Source organism: Oncorhynchus keta, chromosome 26 (genome assembly GCF_023373465.1).
Source record: "Oncorhynchus keta strain PuntledgeMale-10-30-2019 chromosome 26, Oket_V2, whole genome shotgun sequence".
In the NCBI taxonomy this organism is placed as follows: Eukaryota; Metazoa; Chordata; class Actinopteri; order Salmoniformes; family Salmonidae; genus Oncorhynchus; species Oncorhynchus keta.
The window spans coordinates 27966912-27990574 of record NC_068446.1 but is presented as its reverse complement, the minus strand read 5'-3'; the positions used below and the strand labels follow the sequence as shown (position 1 = coordinate 27990574).

At 46.3% G+C, this 23663-nt stretch overlaps 1 protein-coding gene across 2 annotated transcripts in view; it reads left to right on the top strand.

Moving 5' to 3' along the window:
* Positions 1–19252, top strand: part of LOC118359201 (ral guanine nucleotide dissociation stimulator-like 1) — a 30350-nt gene extending 11098 nt beyond the window's left edge. For both annotated transcript variants that reach the window (XM_035737561.2, XM_035737560.2), the window contains exons 3-17: positions 2168–2376; positions 2711–2785; positions 2963–3156; positions 4421–4554; positions 4681–5000; positions 6972–7056; positions 7167–7256; positions 7393–7479; positions 10592–10624; positions 10739–10860; positions 15433–15522; positions 15772–15955; positions 16169–16417; positions 16532–16646; positions 16753–19252. In XM_035737561.2, coding sequence (XP_035593454.1) covers positions 2168–2376; positions 2711–2785; positions 2963–3156; positions 4421–4554; positions 4681–5000; positions 6972–7056; positions 7167–7256; positions 7393–7479; positions 10592–10624; positions 10739–10860; positions 15433–15522; positions 15772–15955; positions 16169–16417; positions 16532–16646; positions 16753–16940 — 2175 coding nt within the window. In that variant the 3' untranslated portion in view covers positions 16941–19252. The remainder of the gene's footprint in view (positions 1–2167; positions 2377–2710; positions 2786–2962; positions 3157–4420; positions 4555–4680; positions 5001–6971; positions 7057–7166; positions 7257–7392; positions 7480–10591; positions 10625–10738; positions 10861–15432; positions 15523–15771; positions 15956–16168; positions 16418–16531; positions 16647–16752) is intronic.
* The last annotated feature ends 4411 nt before the right edge of the window (positions 19253–23663 follow it).

Below are 23663 nucleotides of genomic sequence, written 5' to 3'. Positions count from 1 at the left end.
TATTACCTCTCTCTTGAGTGACGCAGTGGTCTAAGGCACTGCATCACAGTGCTAGCTGTGCCACTAGAGATCCTGTTTCGAGTCCCGTCTCTGTCGCAGCCGGCCGCGACCGGGTGACCCATGGGGCTGCGCACAATTTGCCCAGCGTCATCCAGGTTAGGGGAGGGTTTGGCCGGCAGGGATGTCCTTGTTCCATCGCGCTCTAGCGACTCCTGTGCGGGCCTGGATGCATTTACGCTGACACGGTCGCCAGGTGTGCGGTGTTTCCTCCGACACATTGGTGTGGCTGGCTTCTGGGTTAAGTGGGCGTTGTCAAGAAGCAGCACGGTTTGGTTAGGATGTGTTTTGGAGGACGCATGGCTCTCGGGCCTTCGCCTCTCCCGAGTCTGTACGAGAGTTGCAGCGATGAGACAAGACTATAACTACCAATTGGATACCACGAAATTAGGGAGGAAACAAATAAAGGATTACCTACACATACTGAGCAGCTCATGATAAAGACCGAAGCATGCTACATGGCAGACCAATCTGAACTCCTCTCGGCATGTCCAGCATATCCATTATCTCAGCCAATCATGGCTAGTGGGAAGATTCTGTCTTTTTTCAAGGCTAAACCAACTAGGCTCATCATTTAACCATTGTATTTGTATTTACAGATGGCATACAAGTGTGTTATTAAAGTTCACATGTTCCAGAGAGCATTTTTCCCAGAAAAGCAATTTTGATTAAAAATATGAATGTTTACATTCAAATGCCTCTCCTGTGAAGTAGTGACAAGACATACACCTAGTTTTCTGAAATGAGTCATATGAGTAAGCAAGATGTTGTCTTTCTGTTGTTGTTGATTGTAATCCCCTCATTTATTTAGTGGGAAAGAAAGATAATGTAAACGGTGAGCCACACTGGTGCTTTGTTTGTTGTGGCATTGCCCATAGGGTACCATCAGAAGAAATGTTATACAAATGCAAATTGTGTGAATGTATATTTTTGCTACTCGGCAGTCGGTACATTTCCAGTGGCTAGATGTTTGCCAGAGAGCAGTGCTGACTGAGAGTAAAGAGCTAGTGAGTTTGACTAAATGCTGTCCTCTTTGTTTCTCCAATCGAAAATCAAATCAAGAGTCTGCTTTCTATTCCGCAACAAAGCCTCCTTTTGTCACTAAAGCACCGTATACCACCCACCACTGCGACTTGTATGCTCTAAATCGGCTGGCCCTCCCTACATATTCGTCGCCAGACCCACTGGCTCCAGGTCATCTACAAGTCCATGCTAGGTAAAGCTCCGCCTTATCTCAGTTCACTGGTCACGATGGCAACACCCATCCGTAGCACGCGCTCCAGCAGGTGTATCTCACTGATCATCCCTAAAGCCAACACCTCATTTGGCCTCCTTTCGTTCCAGTTCTCTGCTGCCTGTGACTGGAACGAATTGCAAAAATCGCTGAAGTTGGAGACTTATCTCCCTCACCAACTTCAAACATCTGCTATCTGAGCAGCTAACCGATCGCTGCAGCTGTACATAGTCTATCGGTAAATAGCCCACCCATTTTTACTTACCTCATCCCCATACTGTTTTTATTTATTTACCTTTCTGCTCTTTTGCACACCAATATCTCTACCTGTACATGACCATCTGATCATTTATCACTCCAGTGTTAATCTGCAAAATTGTAATTATTCGCCTACCTCATGCCTTTTGCACACAATGTATATAGACTCCCCTTTTTTTCTACTGTGTTATTGACTTGTTAATTGTTTACTCCATGTGTAACTCTGTTGTCTGTTCACACTGCTATGCTTTATCTTGGCCAGGTCGCAGTTGCAAATGAGAACCTGTTCTCAACTAGCCTACCTGGTTAAATAAAGGTGAAATAAAATTTAAAAATTAAAAATTCCCTCTTTGAGCCAGTGGACGGGGTGGAGGAGGGGCACAGATTGGTGAGTTTCCTGTTGTAGCATGCAAGCAGCACCAAGTTCTCCCTTCCTTTTCTCTTTCACTCTCTTCACTCCCCTCATTCTTCCCATCAGACACCATACTCGGACACATCTTTGGAATTCAATATAAAGTGCCCTTTGTCTCAACGCCTCTCCATCTGTCCCTCCATCTCCCTCTCCCCAATTCTCATCGTTCTAATATCCCTGGTTCTTTCCATCTTGTCGCATCGCAGGCGGATGGGGACCGGCTGCCTCCCGGCCACACTGTGAACCAGTTGGAAACCTGTAAGATCCGGAGTATCCGGGCGGGAACGCTGGAGCGTCTGGTGGAGACCCTGCTGACTGCATTTGGGGACAATGACCTCACCTACACCAACATCTTCCTGTCCACATACCGCGCCTTCGCCAGCATGCACACCGTGCTGCAGTTGCTGCTAGACAAGTACGTCTGGTTCTGGGCTGGGGGCCCATGGTGGCTAGAGTGTATAGCAGGAGCTGACAACAGCTGATCCTGGTGGGACCTAGTGAGTGCAGGCTTTTGTCCCAGTCATAGTGCTATAACAACTGGTTCAATAATCAACATGATTTTGATGAAGTCACGTATGTGTAAGTGTTGAGCTGGGACAAAGTGTGTATAGACTGTGGCTCTCCAGAACCAAGGTTGAAGAACACTACTGCTCTATATGAAGAGGCTGAGGAGACTTACTGGTCTCACTGCTTTTAGACTGATGGTAGATAGTGTTGCTGAATTCTTTTTTGTTTTGTCTTTCTCTCAGGTATGGAATTCCAGAGGATAGTGAAGAACAGACTGAGCAATGTAGAACCTCTGAAACCAAAGGGGCTGTTCGAACGTAAGATTTCTCAACGTCTCCTGCTTGCTTTTTACTTAGTCTTGTCTGTCTTTCCATATGGATTCAAGCACAGTTATTGTTATTTTGTAGCTCCCCAGTCTGCCATGCTCTCTGTCAGCAGCAGCAGCTTGCTCCCAGCAACCCTCCCTGACACTCTGCCCCCATCATCCCCCTCAGTGCCCTGGTCTCCATCCTGCGAGTCTGGCTGGACCAGTGTCCAGAGGACTTCCAGGAGCCTCCATCCTACCCCTGCCTCCACAGGGTGATGGCCTACCTACAGAGGGCCCTGCCTGGATCGGAGCCCATGCGTAAAGCCCAGAGTCTACTGGAGCAGCTGAAGGCTGAGGCCAGTCTGGATGTAGACTCAGAGGGTGGGTGAACAGTAAGATATCTAGTTAATTAGTACTCTATCCTCCAGAGGTGTGGACTCGAGTCACATGACTTGGACTTGAGTCAGACTCGAGTCACAAATATGATGACTTGCAACTCGACTTTGACTTTAACACCAATGACTCGTGACTTAACTTGGACTTGAGCCTTTTGACTCGATCTGACTTGATACCCTCCCTAAACTCAAATATTAAAAATCATGCTATTAAAAAAGTGTGCAGCACATCAACTCTACATTTAACGGATTACAGTTTGAATCGGACAGCAGCCAATCAAATTGTGCCAGTTGAGAAAAGGTTGCATGTGGCAGTGCAGAGGAACGTTGGCGAGTGAATTCAGACGGAGCCCTTGGAAAGATGATACACAAAGTGATTATTTTCTGATATAAAGACGAAGCTGTATCAACAAAAAACGGATTGCAACTTGCAAAACATGCGGGAAGAAAAGGGCAGACGGAGGCGCAACAACTTCCAACTCTGTTTGACATTTGAAGCTGCACAAAGAACGGTAAGTTGTGGCTAATATAGCCGACGGCTATATCATTCATAACCATGCCAGTGTTTGCATGTTGGCTAATGTAACATTAAATCAATGAGCCTCCCCACAGTCAGTCAGTGCGGGAACGTGATCATTGCACCCAAGATTGAGCTACAACTGATTACTGCTGTTCCTAAAGCCATTGACATATGTTAGCCTACTGTAACCACACACAGTTTGTGTGTTAAGGTTGGACGATTGTGTACAAGCCTACATCGCCTGAATGCTCCTCATAGCGATCCTCGATAGTCGATCACTATTGGGGGGGGGGGGTCTTTCTTATGGCTACCCTTGTATTTCAATGGAAATATAAAATGTATTTGGAAAGTAATAAATAATATATTTTTTAAAGCATTCATGATTGGCATAAATGTAATATCCTAACTACTACTATTGTTAAAAATATGAAATGGTATTACATTATGAAGAGCACATTATGACTTGTTTAGGACTTGAGACTTGACTTGATACTTGTTGGTCTTGACTTGAGACTTGACTCGGCCCTGCCTGTCTTGACTTGAGTTCTAAGACTTGACTTACTTGTGACTTGTAGAACAATGACTTGGTCCCACCTCTGCTATCCTCTCTCAATGCTTTAGTCTTTTTATCTTTGTGCATCTCTTCCTTTCCTTCCTTTCTCTCTCTAAATACCTTTCTCTCTGTTTGGCCTTCCATCATTAATCTGATCATTACTCCTACTCCTGATAGGTTTTTCTGGTGGTTTCCACGGCAACAGCTCCTTCTGCTTGGCTGAGGATGAGGGAGTAGAGATTGAGGTCCAGGAAGGATTCCTGTCATTTGATGCAGACTTGGTGGCCGACCAGCTGACCTATATGGATGCGGTAAGAGAAAGGCTGAGGGAGAGAGTCTGTGTGGGAGTATGGGTTGCCAGGTTGGATTGGAACAAGGCAGGATAAATAAAGTTATGTGTTTTAATACTAATCGTCTCATTGTTTGTCTGTTTCCAGTTGTTGTTCAAGAAGGTGATTCCTCACCACTGCCTGGGCTCCATCTGGTCCCAGAGGGATAAGAAACAGAACAAGCACAGTGCTCCCACCATCCGTGCCACCATCACCCAGTTCAACGCTGTGGCAGCGTGTGTGGTCAGCACCATACTGCACCGACAACAGATCCGCCCGCTCCTCAGGGCACGGGTCATCAAGCGCTGGATAGACATCGCTCAGGAGTGTCGCGTGCTTAAGAACTTCTCCTCTCTCCGTGCCATTGTGTCTGCACTGCAGTCCAACCCACTTTACAGACTGAAGAGGGCCTGGTCCTGGGTGCCCAAGTGAGTCTTTCTTTCACAACCTGGATACATAATGATTAGTCATTATGTTGCAGTGACTTTATTACTGGCAGTCATGAGTCATGACCGCATTAAAATTCCATGTGACCGTTGAGTCTAATTTACAGCAAATAATTGTTACAGGGGATTAATGAACCAATTCAAAGCTGGGGATGATTAGGTGGCCATGGAATATAGCCAGGACACTGGGGTTAACACCCCTACTTTTACAATAAGTGTCATGGAATCTTTAGTGACCACCGAGTCAGGCCACCCATTTAACATCCCACCTGGAAACCCACACCCTACACAGGGTAATGTCCCCATTCACTGCCCTGGGATATTATATAGAATTTTTTTAGACCAGAGGAAAAAGTGACTGATCAGAACCAACCCTGCTTAGCTTCAGAGGCAGTGGGATGCAGGGCGGTGTAATGCTGGCATATAGGCATAGGTGATGCTGTTGATTCATTGCCTAGTAATAGGGCATATTCTATACATTCATAATGAATAGGCTGACACATTACCTTTAGCTACAGAATATCTCACCATCGGGAGTTTCCATCTCCTCTCCTTCCTTCTTTTCTCCTGTGCGAAGAGAGAGGTGCTGTCAACAGTTCAATGAAATATGTTTTGTTGTGAAAACATTTGACTATTGATGTTTCTAAACCGATTTCACTATGTTTTCCAAATGAAGCACTGGGTAAATTGAGGAACAGGGTTGGAGAGTTTGGGCAGAATTATCACCTGTCGCGCGGCAAGAGGCTGCATGCTCCTCAAACAGTGGTTGATGCATGGAGTGGAATAACTGGAGGAGCCTGAAAAACAAACCAGTGGGAAAACGGACTCCATTCATTATTTCAGGGCATATGGATGACATGTATTTTTGTCCCTGTCCCTGTTCCTGTCCCTGTTCCTGTCCCTGTCCCTGTCCCTGTTCCTGTTCCTGCTCATTTGATAATAGGCCATTCTAAATCTAAACTAAGATGTAATAAGATTTGAGTAATTGAGAGTAATTGTTTATTATCTATGCATAGTGACTTTATAAATGACCTTGACTAACCTGTACCCCCGCACATTGAACCGGTACCCCCTGTATATAGCCTCGTTTTTGTTGTCATTTTCTTGTTCCTTTTCAAAAAAAATATTTTTTTTAAACTTTGTTTAATCAATATTTTCTTAACTCTATTTCTTGAACTGCATTGTTGGTTAAGGGCTTGTGAGTAAACATTTCACGGTAAGGTGTTATTGTATTTGGCACATGTGACAAATTTAAAATTTGATTTGAAAACTGCATGTCCAGCAGCCTGAGACAAACAGAGCGCAAACTGTTTTTGCTTCTTTCTCAAATCATCAATAGCCTATAGTCACCTCATGCAGCCCAGTAAGTTTAGATTTTTAAGACATTCTGAGGATTGTATCATTAACAACTAAAGTTGCCAAATATCTCTAAATCTAGCATATGCGACCTGTTTCAAATCATCACTTTTACGCTCAACATAGTCACTTCATACGCGCACTCACGCCGGAGTGGGAAAAATATCCTTTCTGTTCTTATTCTTACTACAAAATCATATAATAGCCTATAAAATGATGTCACGGGACTTATAAGCATATCGTATCTGCTAAATGAACAAGCCTCCAGCCTATATCATGGTGCATAGCCAGATTACATACAGTAGACCAACTCATATTCTGTTCCTCTGAAAAAAAATCAACTATTCATATCATAATGTTTCTTTAGACCTGCGTAAAATAAATGGATTTATTGTGATGGTGTATATAACATTTATTTATTCTACTTTTTAAAACGTAGATGTTTCAAAGGTCTGCATTATCGGCTTGTATGCATGGAGGCCTGGAGACCGGAGCTCTTTTGCATGACAATAACCAGCAGCCGTAGTCACACCTCATGTGATAGAATTCCTATGCATTCCCAATTAGTTCTAACCTTTCTCTATGTAATTCTCCCAGAGACAGCATGTCTACGTTTGAAGAGCTATCAGACATCTTCTCAGATCACAACAACTACCTGACTAGCCGAGAGTTGCTGATGAGGGTGAGACTCTGCTCTGTTAATACCATCATATGAGAGGGTTTGGTTTTTGGCGTAGTGATTGTGTGAATGTCGAATCACTACTACAATCAATCTATTTTTTTCCCCTACAGGAGGGCACCTCTAAATTTGCCAATCTGGAAGGCTGTGCTAAGGAGCACCAGAAACGCACTCGCAAACGACTCCAGCTGCAGAAGGAAATGGTGAGCGATGGCGCCACTGGCAGTTTGAGGCCCAGTTTGTTTCCGTTTCAGGAGGGGAGTCAAAGTGAGATACGCTTGGCTGTGCCTGCTGATGTATCGGTATGATTTTGAACCATTGCTCTGTCTCTCCTCCCAGGGTGCCATGCAGGGGACGATACCTTACCTGGGCACCTTCCTCACAGACCTGACCATGTTAGATACGGCCCTGTCAGACCTAGTAGAGGTGAACCTTATTATCATCCTACTCCTTCTGTTTGGTTGTAGAATTCTCCTGTGTGTTGTAGGGATTGGCACTCAAATGGACGTCAAAACCAGATCTTTAACTAGAGATTTTTTTTTTTCTTCAAATATTGTAAAACTATTTGGTGGAATGTGCTTTGGCCTGTCCCAGAAAAACAAATGCTATTTTGTCTTAATTTGCTTTGTGTCCATGTGTACATGTGCATTTGTGGGGCACAAAAAAAAAAAACCAAGGCAAGCATCACACAGTTCTTCTCCCTAAATTCCCATTCCCCTCAGTGTCTCACTCCCTCAATTGCATTCAGACCGCTCCCTATACACACACATGCTGAGTTTCCACACACATGCTGAGTTTCCACACACATCTCCTGTTAGGCCTACAGAAATAAATGCCTATAATAACAGTGGGACGGTGGGGATACACAAGCTACATTCCTTGCCAAATGATGACAGTTTTATCACAAATTCAAAATGGACAACAATGAGCTGCTGTTTTGGAATAATTGTGTCACGTCTGTTTTCCTCTACTTTGAGAACTGCTAGTGCCTTTTTAGAATTGGTTAGCCTAGGCCATAACCTCCCTAAACATAGGGTCCACAGAGCGTATTTTCATCAGAATCATTAAAACGAGGCCGACTCACGAAGTCGATGTTGTGGCTGTAATTCATCACCATGCAGAGTTCAATTTGGAATTGTTCATCCGTTTAGAAAATTCCAAAGAACAGTCAGAATAAACTAAATTATATGTTTATCGGACTATTTTTATTTGACCTTTTTAACTAGGCAAGTCGGTTAAGAACAAATTCTTATTTACAATGACGGCCTAGTAACAGTGGGTATACTCCTTTTTCAGGGGCAGAACGACCAATTTTATACCTTGTCAGCTCGTGGATTCGATCTAGAAACCTTTCGGTTACTGGCCCAAAGCTCTAACCACTAGGCTACCTGCCACTCCCTCTCTAACCACTAGGCTACCTGCCACTCCCTCTCTAACCACTAGGCTACCTGCCACTCCCTCTCTAACCACTAGGCTACCTGCCACTCCCTCTCTAACCACTAGGCTACCTGCCACTCCCTCTCTAACCACTAGGCTACCTGCCACTCCCTCTCTAACCAATAGGCTACCTGCCACTCCCTCTCTAACCAATAGGCTACCTGCCACTCCCTCTCTAACCAATAGGCTACCTGCCACTCCCTCTCTAACCAATAGGCTACCTGCCACTCCCTCTCTAACCAATAGGCTACCTGCCACTCCCTCTCTAACCACTAGGCTACCTGCCACTCCCTCTCTAACCACTAGGCTACCTGTCACTCCCTCTCTAACCACTAGGCTACCTGTCACTCCCTCTCTAACCACTAGGCTACCTGTCACTCCCTCTCTAACCACTAGGCTACCTGTCACTCCCTCTCTAACCACTAGGCTACCTGCCACTCCCTCTCTAACCACTAGGCTACCTGCCACTCCCTCTCTAACCACTAGGCTACCTGCCACTCCCTCTCTAACCACTAGGCTACCTGCCACTCCCTCTCTAACCACTAGGCTACCTGCCACTCCCTCTCTAACCACTAGGCTACCTGCCACTCCCTCTCTAACCACTAGGCTACCTGCCACTCCCTCTCTAACCACTAGGCTACCTGCCACTCCCTCTCTAACCACTAGGCTACCTGCCACTCCCTCTCTAACCACTAGGCTACCTGCCACTCCCTCTCTAACCACTAGGCTACCTGCCACTCCCTCTCTAACCACTAGGCTACCTGCCACTCCCTCTCTAACCACTAGGCTACCTGCCACTCCCTCTCTAACCACTAGGCTACCTGCCACTCCCTCTCTAACCACTAGGCTACCTGCCACTCCCTCTCTAACCACTAGGCTACCTGCCACTCCCTCTCTAACCAATAGGCTACCTGCCACTCCCTCTCTAACCCTCTCTAACCAATAGGCTACCTGCCACTCCCTCTCTAACCAATAGGCTACCTGCCACTAACCCTCTCTAACCACTAGGCTACCTGCCACTCCCTCTCTAACCACTAGGCTACCTGCCACTCCCTCTCTAACCACTAGGCTACCTGTCACTCCCTCTCTAACCACTAGGCTACCTGCCACTCCCTCTCTAACCACTAGGCTACCTGCCACTCCCTCTCTAACCCACTAGGCTACCTGCCAATCCCTCTCTAACCACTAGGCTACCTGCCACTCTCTAACCCTCTCTAACCACTAGGCTACCTGCCAATCCCTCTCTAACCAATAGGCTACCTGCCAATCCCTCTCTAACCAATAGGCTACCTGCCACTCCCTCTCTAACCACTAGGCTACCTGCCACTCCCTCTCTAACCAATAGGCTACCTGCCACTCCCTCTAACCTAACCTAACCAGGCTACCTGCCACTCCCCTAACCTCTAACCAACAGGCTACCTGCCACTCCCTCTCTAACCACTAGGCTACCTGCCACCCCCTGGCTCTAACCACTAGGCTACCTGCCCCCCTCTAACCACTAGGCTACCTGCTCCCCCTCTCTAACCACTAGGCTACCTGCCACCCCCTCTCTAACCACTAGGCTACCTGCCCCCCCCTCTCTAACCACTAGGCTACCTGCCACCCCCTCTCTAACCACTAGGCTACCTGCCACCCCCTCTCCAACCACTAGGCTACCTGCTTCCCCCTCTCTAACCACTAGGCTACCTGCCACCCCCTCTCTATACACTCTATGCGCTTCAGCACTCGGCAGTCATGTTCTGTGAGCTTGTGTGGCCTACCACATTGCGGTTGAGACGTTGTTTCTCCTAGATGTTTCCACTTCACAATAACAGCACCTACAGTTGACCAGGGCAGCTCTAGCAGGGCAGACATTTTACAAACTGACTTGTTGTTAAGGTGGCATCCTATGACCGTTGAAAGTCACTGAGCTCTTCAGTACGGGCCATTCAATTTGTCAATTTTTGTCTATGGAGATTGCATGGCTGTGTTCTCGATTTTATACACTTGTCAGCAACGGGTGTGGCTGAACTAGCCGAATCCACAAATTTGAATGGGTGTCCACATACTTTTGTGGTGTATCTGCGTTCAGTCTGTCACACTGTCACTTTGTTGTCTGCAGGGGGGGCTAATCAACTTTGAGAAGAGGCGAAGGGTGAGTTATCTTTAACCTGTTCTAAACCACTAATTAGGTAAAGGGGACAAGTCATTGTTAGTAGTCAGCTTTATTGATATGACTGACCTTGATCTCTCTGACTCTCTTATTCAGGAGTTTGAGGTGATCGCTCAGATCAAGCTGCTGCAGTCTGCGTGTAACAGCTACTGTCTTAGTGCTGATGATGGCTTCCTGCGCTGGTTCAAGAACCAGCCTCAACACAGCGAGGAGGAGAGGTAAAAACAACATCAATCATTCACACTATATGTACACGTTGCCTTCAGAAAGTGTTAATAACCCTTGACTTTTTCTACATGTTGTTACAGCCTGAATTTAAAATGGATTCAAATGCAAAAAACAAATGTGGTCACTGGCCTACACACAATACCCTGTAATGTCAATGTAGAATGATGTTTTTTAGAAATGGATTAAAAATGAAAACCTTTAGTGTCTTGAGTCAATAAGTATTCAACCCCTTTGTTATGGATAGCCCAAAGAAGTTCAGCAGTTAAGATTTGCTTAACAAGTCACATAATAAGTTGCATGGACTCCCTCTGTGTTCAATAGTAGAGTTTAACATGATGTTTGAATGACTACCTCATCTCTGTACCCTACACATACAATTATCTGTAAGGTCCCTCAGTCAAACTGTGAATGTCAAACACAGATACAACCGCAAAGACCAAGGCACTAAAATAATATTGCAAAAAAAATTGGCGAAGCAAATAACACTTTGTTTTCAGGACAAAAAGTAATGTTTGGGGCAAATCCAGTAACGATAACCTGAAACAAAAGGCCAAATCTACACTGGATGTTTGAGTGGCTTAGTTAGTTTAAAAAAAATACATCTACCTGAAAAACCTTGGCAATGGTTGTCTAGCAATGTTCAACAACCAATTTGACAGAGCTTGAAGAATTTCAAAACTAATAATAGTCTAATATTGCACAATCCAGGTGTGGAAATCTCTTAGAGACATACCCAGAAAGACTCACAGCTGTAATCACAGCCAAAGGTGCTTCTACAAATAATTGACTCAGGGGTGTGAATACTTATGTGAATTAGATATTTCTGCATTTCATTTTAAATCAATTTGCTAAAATAAAACATGTTTTGGGGTATTAAAAAAAAAAAAAAAAAATTCAGGCTGTAACACAGCAGTGTGGAATTACTCAAGGGGTGTGAATATGTTCTGAAGGCACTGTGTGTGTGTGTGTTTCACAATTCCTGACATTTAATCCTAGTAAAAATTCCGTCTTAGGCCAGTTAGGGTCACCACTTTATTTTAAGAATGTGAAATGTCAGAATAATAGTAGATAATTATTTATTTCAGCTTTTATTTCTTTCATCACAGTCCCAGTGGGTCAGAAGTTTACATACTAATTGAGTGTATGTGGTAACATTGCCTATACATTTTTTGATTTGGGTCAAACGTTTCGGGTAGCCTTCCACAAGCTTCCCACATTAAGTTGGGTGGATTTTGGCCCATTCCTCCTGACAGAGCTGGTGTAACTGAGTCAGGTTTGTAGGCCTCCTTGCTCACACGCTTTTTCAGTTCTACCCACAATTTGTCTTTGGGATTGCGATCAGGGCTTGGTGATGGCCACTCTAATACCTTGACTTTTTTGTCCTTAAGCCATTTTGCTACAACTTTGGAACTATACTTGGGGTCATTGTCCATTTGGAAGACCCATTTGCGACCAAGCTTTAACTTCCTGACTGATGTCTTGAGATGTTACTTCAATATATCCACATCATTTTCCAGCCTCATGATGCAATCTATTTTGTGAAGTGCACCAGTCCAGTCTCAACGTTAACAGTGAAGAAAGAGGTGACTCCCAGATGCTGGCCTTCTAGGCAGAGTCTCAAAGACATTTACATTTAAGTCATTTAGCAGACGCTCTTATCCAGAGCGACTTACAAATTGGTGCATTCACCTTATGACATCCAGTGGAACAGCCACTTCACAATAGTGCATCTAAATCTTTTAAGGGAAGGGGGGTGAGAAGGATTACTTTATCCTATCCTAGGTATTCCTTAAAGAGGTGGGGTTTCAGGTGTCTCCGGAAGGTGGTGATTGACTCCGCTGTCCTGGCGTCGTGAGGGAGTTTGTTCCACCATTGGGGGCCAGAGCAGCGAACAGTTTTGACTGGGCTGAGCGGGAACTGTACTTCCTCAGTGGTAGGGAGGCGAGCAGGCCAGAGGTGGATGAACGCAGTGCCCTTGTTTGGGTGTAGGGCCTGATCAGAGCCTGGAGGTACTGAGGTGCCATTCCCCTCACAGCTCCGTAGGCAAGCACCATGGTCTTGTAGCGGATGCGAGCTTCAACTGGAAGCCAGTGGAGAGAGCGGAGGAGCGGGGTGACGTGAGAGAACTTGGGAAGGTTGAACACCAGACGGGCTGCGGCGTTCTGGATGAGTTGTAGGGGTTTAATGGCACAGGCAGGGAGCCCAGCCAACAGCGAGTTGCAGTAATCCAGACGGGAGATGACAAGTGCCTGGATTAGGACCTGCGCCGCTTCCTGTGTGAGGCAGGGTCGTACTCTGCGGGTGTTGTAGAGCATGAACCTACAGGAACGGGCCACCGCCTTGATGTTAGTTGAGAACGACAGGGTGTTGTCCAGGATCACGCCAAGGTTCTTAGCGCTCTGGGAGGAGGACACAATGGAGTTGTCAACCGTGATGGCGAGATCATGGAACGGGCAGTCCTTCCCCGGGAGGAAGAGCAGCTCCGTCTTGCCGAGGTTCAGCTTGAGGTGGTGATCCGTCATCCACACTGATATGTCTGCCAGACATGCAGAGATGCGATTCGCCACCTGGTCATCAGAAGGGGGAAAGGAGAAGATTAATTGTGTGTCGTCTGCATAGCAATGATAGGAGAGACCATGTGAGGTTATGACAGAGCCAAGTGACTTGGTGTATAGCGAGAATATGAGAGGGCCTAGAACAGAGCCCTGGGGGACACCAGTGGTGAGAGCGCGTGGTGAGGAGACAGATTCTCGCCACGCCACCTGGTAGGAGCGACCTGTCAGGTAGGACGCAATCCAAGCGTGGGCCGCACCGGAGATGCCCAACTCGGAGAGGGTGGAGAGGAGGATCTGATGGTTCACAGTATCGAAGGCAGCCGATAGGTCTAGAAGGAGGAGAGAGAGTTGGCTTTAGCAGTGCGGAGCGCCTCCGTGATACAGAGAAGAGCAGTCTCAGTTGAGTGACTAGTCTTGAAACCTGACTGATTTGGATCAAGAAGGTCATTCTGAGAGAGATAGCGGGAGAGCTGGCCAAGGACGGCACGTTCAAGAGTTTTGGAGAGAAAAGAAAGAAGGGATACTGGTCTGTAGTTGTTGACATCGGAGGGATCGAGTGTAGGTTTTTTCAGAAGGGGTGCAACTCTCGCTCTCTTGAAGACGGAAGGGACGTAGCCAGCGGTCAGGGATGAGTTGATGAGCGAGGTGAGGTAAGGGAGAAGGTCTCCGGAAATGGTCTGGAGAAGAGAGGAGGGGATAGGGTCAAGCGGGCAGGTTGTTGGGCGGCCGGCCGTCACAAGACGCGAGATTTCATCCGGAGAGAGAGGGGAGAAAGAGGTCAGAGCACAGGGTAGGGCAGTGTGAGCAGAACCAGCGGTGTCGTTTGACTTAGCAAACGAGGATCGGATGTCGTCGACCTTCTTTTCAAAATGGTTGACGAAGTCATCTGCAGAGAGGGAGGGGGAGGGGGAGGAGGATTCAGGAGGGAGGAGAAGGTGGCAAAGAGCTTCCTAGGGTTAGAGGCAGCTTGGAATTTAGAGTGGTAGAAAGTGGCTTTAGCAGCAGAGACGGAGGAGGAAAATGTAGAGAGGAGGGAGTGAAAGGATGCCAGGTCCGCAGGGAGGCAAGTTTTCCTCCATTTCCGCTCGGCTGCCCGGAGCCCTGTTCTGTGAGCTCGCAATGAGTCGTCGAGCCACGGAGCGGGAGGGGAGGACCGAGCCGGCCTGGAGGATAGGGGACATAGAGAGTCAAAGGATGCAGAAAGGGAGGAGAGGAGGGTTGAGGAGGCAGAATCAGGAGATAGGTTGGAGAAGGTTTGAGCAGAGGGAAGAGATGATAGGATGGAAGAGGAGAGAGTAGCGGGGGAGAGAGAGCGACGGTTGGGACGGCGCGATACCATCCGAGTAGGGGCAGTGTGGGAAGTGTTGGATGAGAGCGAGAGGGAAAAGGATACAAGGTAGTGGTCGGAGACTTGGTGGGGAGTTGCAATGAGGTTAGTGGAAGAACAGCATCTAGTAAAGATGAGGTCGAGCGTATTGCCTGCCTTGTGAGTAGGGGGGGAAGGTGAGAGGGTGAGGTCAAAAGAGGAGAGGAGTGGAAAGGAGGCAGAGAGGAATGAGTCAAAGGTAGACGTGGGAAGGTTAAAGTCGCCCAGAACTGTGAGAGGTGAGCCGTCCTCAGGAAAGGAGCTTATCAAGGCATCAAGCTCATTGATGAACTCTCCGAGGGGACCTGGAGGGCGATAAATGATAAGGATGTTAAGCTTGAAAGGGCTGGTTAAAAATAAAAAAATAAAATAAAAAAATAAAAAAATAAAAAGTAATATCTCAGACTGGCTGCTAAAAAGAAAAGATTAAGATGGGCAAAAGAACATAGACACTGGACAGAGGAACTTTGCCTAGAAGGCCACCATCCCGGAGTCGCCTCCTCACTGTTGACGTTGAGACGGGTGTTTTGCTCTTTCTCTATGCTTTGCTCTCTTTCATTCTGATTGTTTGATTCATTATGCTGAGGCTAAATAGGCTGGTAGCAGTGACGTCATAATGATTCTCTGTTCATCTCCTGTAGCCATGCTATGTCTTGTGACATTGAAGGGGTCGGAGACAGCAGTCCAACCTTACCCAAACTTCGCAAGAGCATGGTTAAGAGACTCAGCCTGTAAGTACACACTGGAGGAATTAAAAAATGAAGGATACTGTACTTTACATTTAGATTTACAAGATATCTACCCTGAAATATAGACTTGGTATTGTTGTAGAATTCCTAGGACTATCAGATTTGGAACCTTCGCCTTTGACATAATATTTGTTCTGTTTTAACAGGAAACGGTTATATCAGTGTGATGTTAGATCTATCTGACCCATTTGTTCTTTTTTTTTAACCTGACCATTTCCCCTCTGTCACCAGACTGTTCCAAGGTGCAGACTCAGCAGGCTGTTCCCCAGTGAGGGAAACACCTCGGTCGCCCCCTACTGGCAGCTCAGGGGAGAGCGTGGACTCAGTCAGTGTGTCGTCCAGTGACTCCAGCCCTTCAGACAGCGAGGGCCTAGGCATGACACCTATACACACTTCAGATGCACAGCAGAACAAGGTAAAGCACTAACACCCACCTATTGTTATATTACTTCAAGTATGTTTTACTAGCTAAGTTGGTGAGGGATTTACACACTCCATGTATTACATTTACTTTGTTCTGTATTGTCACATTTTGTTTTCCCATCATGTGTAAATCATTCTAGGTATAAAGTACTTGTTGTAATTATGTCAGCATTGTGTGCTAACTAATGTATCTGTTTGTGTCCAGGTGTCCGAGTCTTGCTATTGCATTTCTCTCCACTCCATGGACACTACCTTGGCCTCAGCCAGTGTTCCTGTGACCCCGGTCTCACCCTTCCTCCCTGGCCCACCCTGCATGCACCATCGCTTGGACTCCCTGACGCCCATGTCTCCCTCCTCTCCCCTGCCCCCTGCCTACAACACCCAGGCTCAGGACGCCTGCATCATCAGAGTCAGCCTGCAGCAGGGCAACGGCAACCTCTACAAGAGCATCATGGTACGTCTCAGCAGGAGATTAGTACTTTGATTCAGATGGCCAAGACATTTTGAATAAATGTATGGAACCCTTTTAGTGGTTTTTGATTGGTACATGGTGTTGTTCCCTCCCCAGTTGACGAGTCAGGATAAGACTCCAGCAGTGATCTCTAGAGCCGTGGCCAAACACAACCTGGAGAGTGAGCCTGGGGAGGGATACGAGCTGGTGCAGGTCATCTCTGACGAAAGAGGTACAAATATTCTCCCTGTCACTCAAATATCACACACTCAGTCTTTCATACTCTCATTTGTAATTACTGACTTGTGATATTGTGGGAAAAATCCTTCCTTTTCCAGAGCTGGTGATTCCAGACACCGCCAATGTGTTTTACGCCATGAACACCTCAGCCAACTTTGACTTCCTGCTGCGTGTGCGAGGCACTGCTGGGCGGTCAGTCCAACTGAGGAGTCACTACGCCTCCACATTCCCCCGCGCCCAGCAGCGCTCCAGCCTGTCGTTGCGCCTCAGCAAGGTCACCCTGTGACTCCCGGGACAAGGGCACTATGCCTGGAAGGGACACATTTGATTTTTTTAGTCACTTAGCAGACACACTTATCCAGAGTGACTTACAGTAGTGAGTGCATACGTTTTCAGACACCCGACTGGATGGGCTGGGAGTGGTGGTGGGAGACTGAACAGGACCAAACATGGGGGAACGAATTGAAGTCGATGAGTTTAGACTCTGAATTCTCTATTCCCACATCCCCTTTCCCTAATCAGACCCCATTTCTTAGTGCTCCCTCTCCCAGCATCCCTTCCAGTAGCAGCTTGTGGCCTTCCCTTTCTGGCACTTCCCCCAAACCCCTATGGACTATTATGGATGTGTAGTGGGACAGTGTTGCCATATAGATGTCTGTGGCAGAGCGAGACAGCCGTCGTCCCCCCTCTCCACATGAAGAGGTTTTGCGCCGGTAGGAAGAGTGACTCCAGCCCCCATCAGTATTCAGATTTGTTATCGACTCTTTCCTTTCCTGTGGCGCCTGTATGTTTCCTATTAGAGGGAGATGGGAGCCTGGACAGAGAGCGAGACTGAGATGTCCTGTCTAACGGTGATGAATGATCGGCTCCTGTGTCAGTGTTAATCTATGTGATTGATTGACAGGAGCTGTGTGATGTCTTCTTTGTTTCCATTATTTCATAGTGTGCACTGTGTGTACCACTCGGGACTGCACCGCTCATTGTTAACTGTGTGATGAATGCCAGTATAGAGGCATTCTGATAGGTTACTACTTGGTTTTAACAAAGTTTTTGTCCTTTTGATATTGTTTAGCTGTCCTATCTCACCTTTTAGGGTGTAGTGACACAGGATGGGTCTCTATGTGAGGCCCGGATTGCGATGCCTGACGCATTGATTCGCAGTCCTAATAGAGATGCACTTGTTAGTGGCTAGGTGATGTCAGGAGGTGGGAAGTAGGTGGAATGAGTGACATTTACATTTTAGTCATTTAGCAGACGCTCTTATCCAGAGAAATGTACAGTTAGTGCATTCATCTTAAGATAGCTAGGTGGGACAACCACATATCTCAATTATAGTAAGTACATTTTAGTTTATGAAAGGTAATATATTGAGGGGGATTATTTAAGATACTCTTTGAAGAGGTAGGGTTTTAGATGTTTTTGGAAGATGGGCAGGGACTCTGCTGTCCTAGCTTCAGGAGGAAGCTGGTTCAAACATTGTGGTGCCAGGACAGAGAAGAGCTTGGACTGGAATGAGCAGGAGCTGCCCTCCCGTAGGGGTGGGAGAGCCAAGAGACCAGAGATGGCAGAACAGAGTACTTGGATTGGGGTGTAGGTTTTGAGCAGAGCCTGAAGGTAGGAAAGGGTAGTTCCTCTTGCTGCTCCGTAGGCAAGTGTCATGGTCTTGTAGTGGATGCGAGCTTTGACTGGCAGCCAGTGGAGTGTCCAGACATGGGAAGGTTGAACACCAGGCAGGCTGCAGGATTCTGGATAAGTTGCAGGGTTTGATGGCTCAAGCAGGGATTCCAGCTAACAGCGAGATGCAGTAGTTCTGACGGGACATGACAAGTGCCTGGATTAGGACCTGCACCCTTTCCTGTGTGAGGTAGGGTCGTACTCTACGTATGTTGTAGAGCCTGAACCTGCACAAGCAAGTCACTGTTTTGATGTTTGCAGAGAACGACAGAGTGTTGTCCAGGGTCAAGCCAAGGTTCTTTGCACTTTGGGAGGGGGACACCGTGGAGTTGTCAACTGTTATAGAGAGGTCTTGGAGCAGGCAGACCTTCTCTGGGAGGAAGAGCAGCTCTGTCTTGTTGAGCTTGAGGTGGTGGTCTGACATCCATGCTGAGATATCTGCCAGGCACGCAGAGATGAGGCACGCACATGAGTGTCAGAAGGGGGAAGTAGAAAAATGGTTGTGTCATCCGCATAGCAATGATAGGAGAGACCATGTAAGGATATGACAGAGCTGAGTGACTTGGTGTAAAAAGAAAAGAGGGCCTAGAACCGAGCCCTGGGGGACACCAGTAGTGAGAGCAAGTGGTGCAGACACAGATCCTCTCCACGCCACCTGGTAGGAGCGACCTGCCAAGTAGGATGCAATCCAGGAGTGTGAGATGCGTAGCCTTGAGATGGTGGAGAGGACGATCTGATGGTTCACGGTGTCTAAGGCAGCGAATTGATCTAGGAAGATGAGAACTGAGAGAGTCAGTGTTGGCAGTGCGGCGAGCCTCCATGACACAGAGGAGAGCATTCTCGGTGGCGTAACCAGTCTGGAAGCCTGACTGGTTGGTTCAATAAGATCGGCACGCTCAATTGTTTTAGAAATAAAAGAAAGAAGGGATACCTGTAAAAAATGTACATAGTGTTGGTTTCTAGAGGAGGGTAGCGACTCTGGCCATTTTGAAGTCAGAGGGGAATACAGCCAGTGGTCAGGGATGAGTTGATGATTGAAGTGAGGAATGGAAATTGTCTGGAGAAAGGAGGTGGTGATGGGGACGAGTGGGTAGATTGTCGGGCTGCCGGACCTCACTAGTCTCAGGATTTCATCTGGAGAGAGAGGGGAGAGAAAGGTAGAGGCGTAGGGTAGTTCTGTGTGAGTGGGACTGGTGGCTGAATGAATGAGGAGCGGATGTCGTCAATCTTCTTTTCAAACTGGTTGACAAAGTCGCCCGCAAAAATGGAGGGAGGGGGTGGGGTATTGAGGGAGAAGGTGGAAAAGGAGTTTCCTAGGGTTAGAGGCAGAAACTTTATATTTTGAGTGATATAAAGTGGCCTTAGCAGTGGATACAGAGGAAGAGGAGGAAGTGAAAGGATGTTAGGTCCTCCGGAAGTTTAATTTTCCTCCATTTTCGCTCGGCTGCCCCTAGCCCTGTTCTGTAACCTCGCAATAAGTCACTCAGCCACAGAGCAGGAGAGGAAGGCCGGGCGGGAGAAAAAAGGACAGCGCAAGTCATAGAAAGCGAAAAGTGAGGAGAATAGGGTCGAAGATTAGAAGGGAGAAATTACAGGATAGAAGAGAAGAAAGTAGTGGGAGAGAGTTTGAGATGGCACATTAGCATCTGGGTAGGGGATGAGTGGGTAGGGTTGGAGGAGAGGGAGACAGAAAAGGAACAGCAGTGATCAGACCTGGGGGGTGAGAGTAGTAGGTGAACAGTCATCTGCTCCTCGTTTTGTTTCTCCTCTATGTTTTTTTTTAAGGGGAAAACTTGAAGAGGGTAATGCTAGACAATGCTTTTAAATAGGTGAATTCAGATGTCAGAAAAAAGCCTGTGTCAGATTTGCTGTGATGCATTTGGAATGGTGACAGAGGGACAGACTCTCCCACGCTTTACATGGCTCATCACACCCTAGGGGCTCCTTGTGGCGTGCCTGCAGGCTGAACCCGTCGTCATTTGAACCGTGTTTCATGCAACACATTGGTGTGGCTGGCTTCCGGGTTATGCTGGCTGGTGTAAAAGAGAGCGGTTTAGGCGGGTCATGTTTCAGAGGACTCATGACTCTACCTTCGCCTCTCCCGAGCCTGTGGAGAGGAGAGGCGGTGATGAGTGGAGTTGCAGCGGACTTGTGGAGTTGCAGCGATGAGACAAGATCGAAGAAGGGGGTAGTACTTTTTTTTTCTAAATCTATTTAAAAAAGGGGGCATTAGGTGGTGGACATGGCTGTGGGCGCTTTCGGCCTGTCGACGCGGCTGAATGTACTCGGGGCCCTGAGCAAGAACATTCTAGAGTCTTCTTCTTGGCAGCGGAGAGTGTTGCTATTTTAAAGTACATTTCTTACAATTCTAGTTACAAATTGTTCCATATAGCTTAGAGAATGTGCAGTTTATAAACAGCATTTCACCACTTTCATAACTTTTGTTTTCACAGATTTATAGCAGCACTGGTGCTTATGTCTTAGAGCAGTTTAAATTGATAATGTCAAGTTAATTATTTTGTGAACTTAGTGCCAAAAGAGAAAGAGGAACAAAATCTGTTTCTGGTTCCATTTCAACCAGTGTGGCGCAAGAAATAATACGTTCCGTTTCAAACTTTGAGTTGAGAACATCTGCGTAAGCAAGCAACATAGACAGACCTACATACTACACAGAGCCACCCATTTTGTGACAAAATACGACATTCACGTATTGCGTTGTACTCCATTTGCAGGAACTGTAATGTGTGCCGAACCTCTTCCAGGATGTTCAGTTGGAAATGTACTGTGCAGAACAGACTGTCATTCAGAATAGGCATGCCTGGTCATACATTACTTTTCTATCTACAACATTCTGAACAGCCAGTTCCCTGTGCACCGAGCCTCACCCAAACATTCACCCCCAATAGTTTGTCACAGATGATATGAATTACATTTTCACATTAGCCCACAAGGACACTAATTTAGTTCCTCCTGTGCCGAGGCCTCTACACACTGACACTAATTCAGTTCCTCCTGTGCCGAGGCCTCTACACACTGACACTAATTCAGTTCCTCCTGTGCTGAGGCCTCTACACACTGATACTAATTCAGTTCCTCCTGTGCCGAGGCCTCTACACACTGACACTAATTCAGTTCCTCCTGACACTAATTCAGTTCCTCCTGTGCCGAGGCCTCTACACACTGATACTAATTCAGTTCCTCCTGTGCCGAGGCCTCTACACACTGACACTAATTCAGTTCCTCCTGTGCTGAGGCCTCTACACACTGATACTAATTCAGTTCCTCCTGTGCCGAGGCCTCTACACACCGACACCCACCCCCCTTTTAACGGAAACCCACAGATACCGGCACTCCCACACTGCCTAACCAGCATTAACACCTCCACCTGTCTAACCCACACAGTGAAACCGGTCCCTACCATATACACTCCTACGTTTCATCAATTCTCTCCATCACACTGGTTATTACTATAACGCTCATTCTCTAATACTGACATTCTGGCCATCTCACTGAGCAGTGTACTGGACTGTTATTGGTCATTCAGTAGTAAATGCTGGGCAAGATGTACTGTGGTCGATTCTGTGGTTGATTCTCATGCAACACTTGTGAATTTTCTAATGAACTCAGTTTCTGTGTGTCTTCACTGCCAAAATTCTCTACCTAAATAAATGATCATTACTATGATGTTGTTTATTTGTTCGACCCTTTAACAACATAAGATTTATGCCCCCTTAGATTACTTGTTGGTTATTACTGCATTGTCGGAACTAGAAGCACAAGCATTTCGCTACACTCGCATTAACATCTGCTAACCATGTGTATGTGACAAATAAACTTGGATTTGATTTGATTTACAGAGTTGAACAATACTTCCAGTTATTATTCTGGTACAAACAAGTATCATAAATGAGTTATTACCATCTATTTGGTCATTTCTTTACCATAAATTAGTGATACAGTAGCTAGGTTTCCATCCAATGGATGACAGATTTATGTGAATATTCTAAAATCTGCATAAAAACAAAATGCGCATTTTCCCACCAGATGTGATTCCATCAAATGGACTTGTTTCATATAAAAGGCTGTGTGTGATGTAGTGAATAAACAAATACCTTTTTGTGGTTAAATTCCCATGTACAGAATAAAATAAACAAGTTCAATGGGTTTCCATCACATTCAACTCCACTGATGGTTCTCACCAAAAATGTGTGCACTCTAGCCAGCAGGGTGCACTCTAGCCAGCAGGGTGCACTCTAGCCAGCAGGGTGCACTCTAGCCAGCAGGGTGCACTCTAGCCAGCAGGGTGCACTCTAGCCAGCAGGGTGCACTCTAGCCAGCAGGGTGCAGTATAGCCAGCAGGGTGCACTATAGCCAGCAGGGTGCAGTATAGCCTACATGAGATTATTATGGACAAAAGAGTGATGTTGTTTTATGTCAAACGGCAGCCGAGCATTGATCATCATGTCACCAGAATAAGACCCTCAATATTTATTGGAAACTCACATCAAGCTCATCACCTTGCACTTTCACCACCCTGTGAAGTTAATCATGATGAGATTCGAACACACAACCTTTGTTAACGCCCACCCATTCTCCCCAACCAACCACCCTGCTATCGTTTCTGTCTTAATTAACCGACTGTCTGTCTCTGATTGTAATTCACTGTATACAAAAATACATTTCCAATAAGCAATTTGTGTATTTCACAATCTGATACTGGGTTGCTTGATACACACGGGAAACTGTTGTGTGAAACCCAGCAGCGTTGTAGTTCTTGATGCACTCAAACCGGTGCTGCTACCATACCACATTCAAAGGCACTTAAATCTTGTCTTACCCATTCACCCCCTGAATGGCACACACACACTGTTCAAGTCTTAAAAACCCTTTAACATGTCTCCTCCCCTCCACGGATTCAGATTGAAGTGGATTTAACAAGTCAATAAGGGTTCATAGCTTTCACTTGGCCAGCCAGTCATAAAGAGGTGTTCCTAATGTTTTGTACACTGTAAACGTACAAATGGCCCTTCTGAATAATCTTCTACAGAACAGTAAATTACAATTTACATTTGGCAGTACTTGCACTATCAATGTTAAATGAATTGTTCTATCCCATGTGTGATCATTGAAGACATCTTTCACGATCAATACATTTATTTTAGAAATCAATGTTTCAGATATAATTATCAAATGAAAGAAACATGACATTTAGCAGGCACTAGTTTGAATCAAGTCTGTCTTGAGCATTTGGCCATAGGTTCTCATCGACATCATTGGTTTCTGTAACATGCTATTAGAAAGCAGTTTGAAACACCACGCAAAGACCCCAGAAACG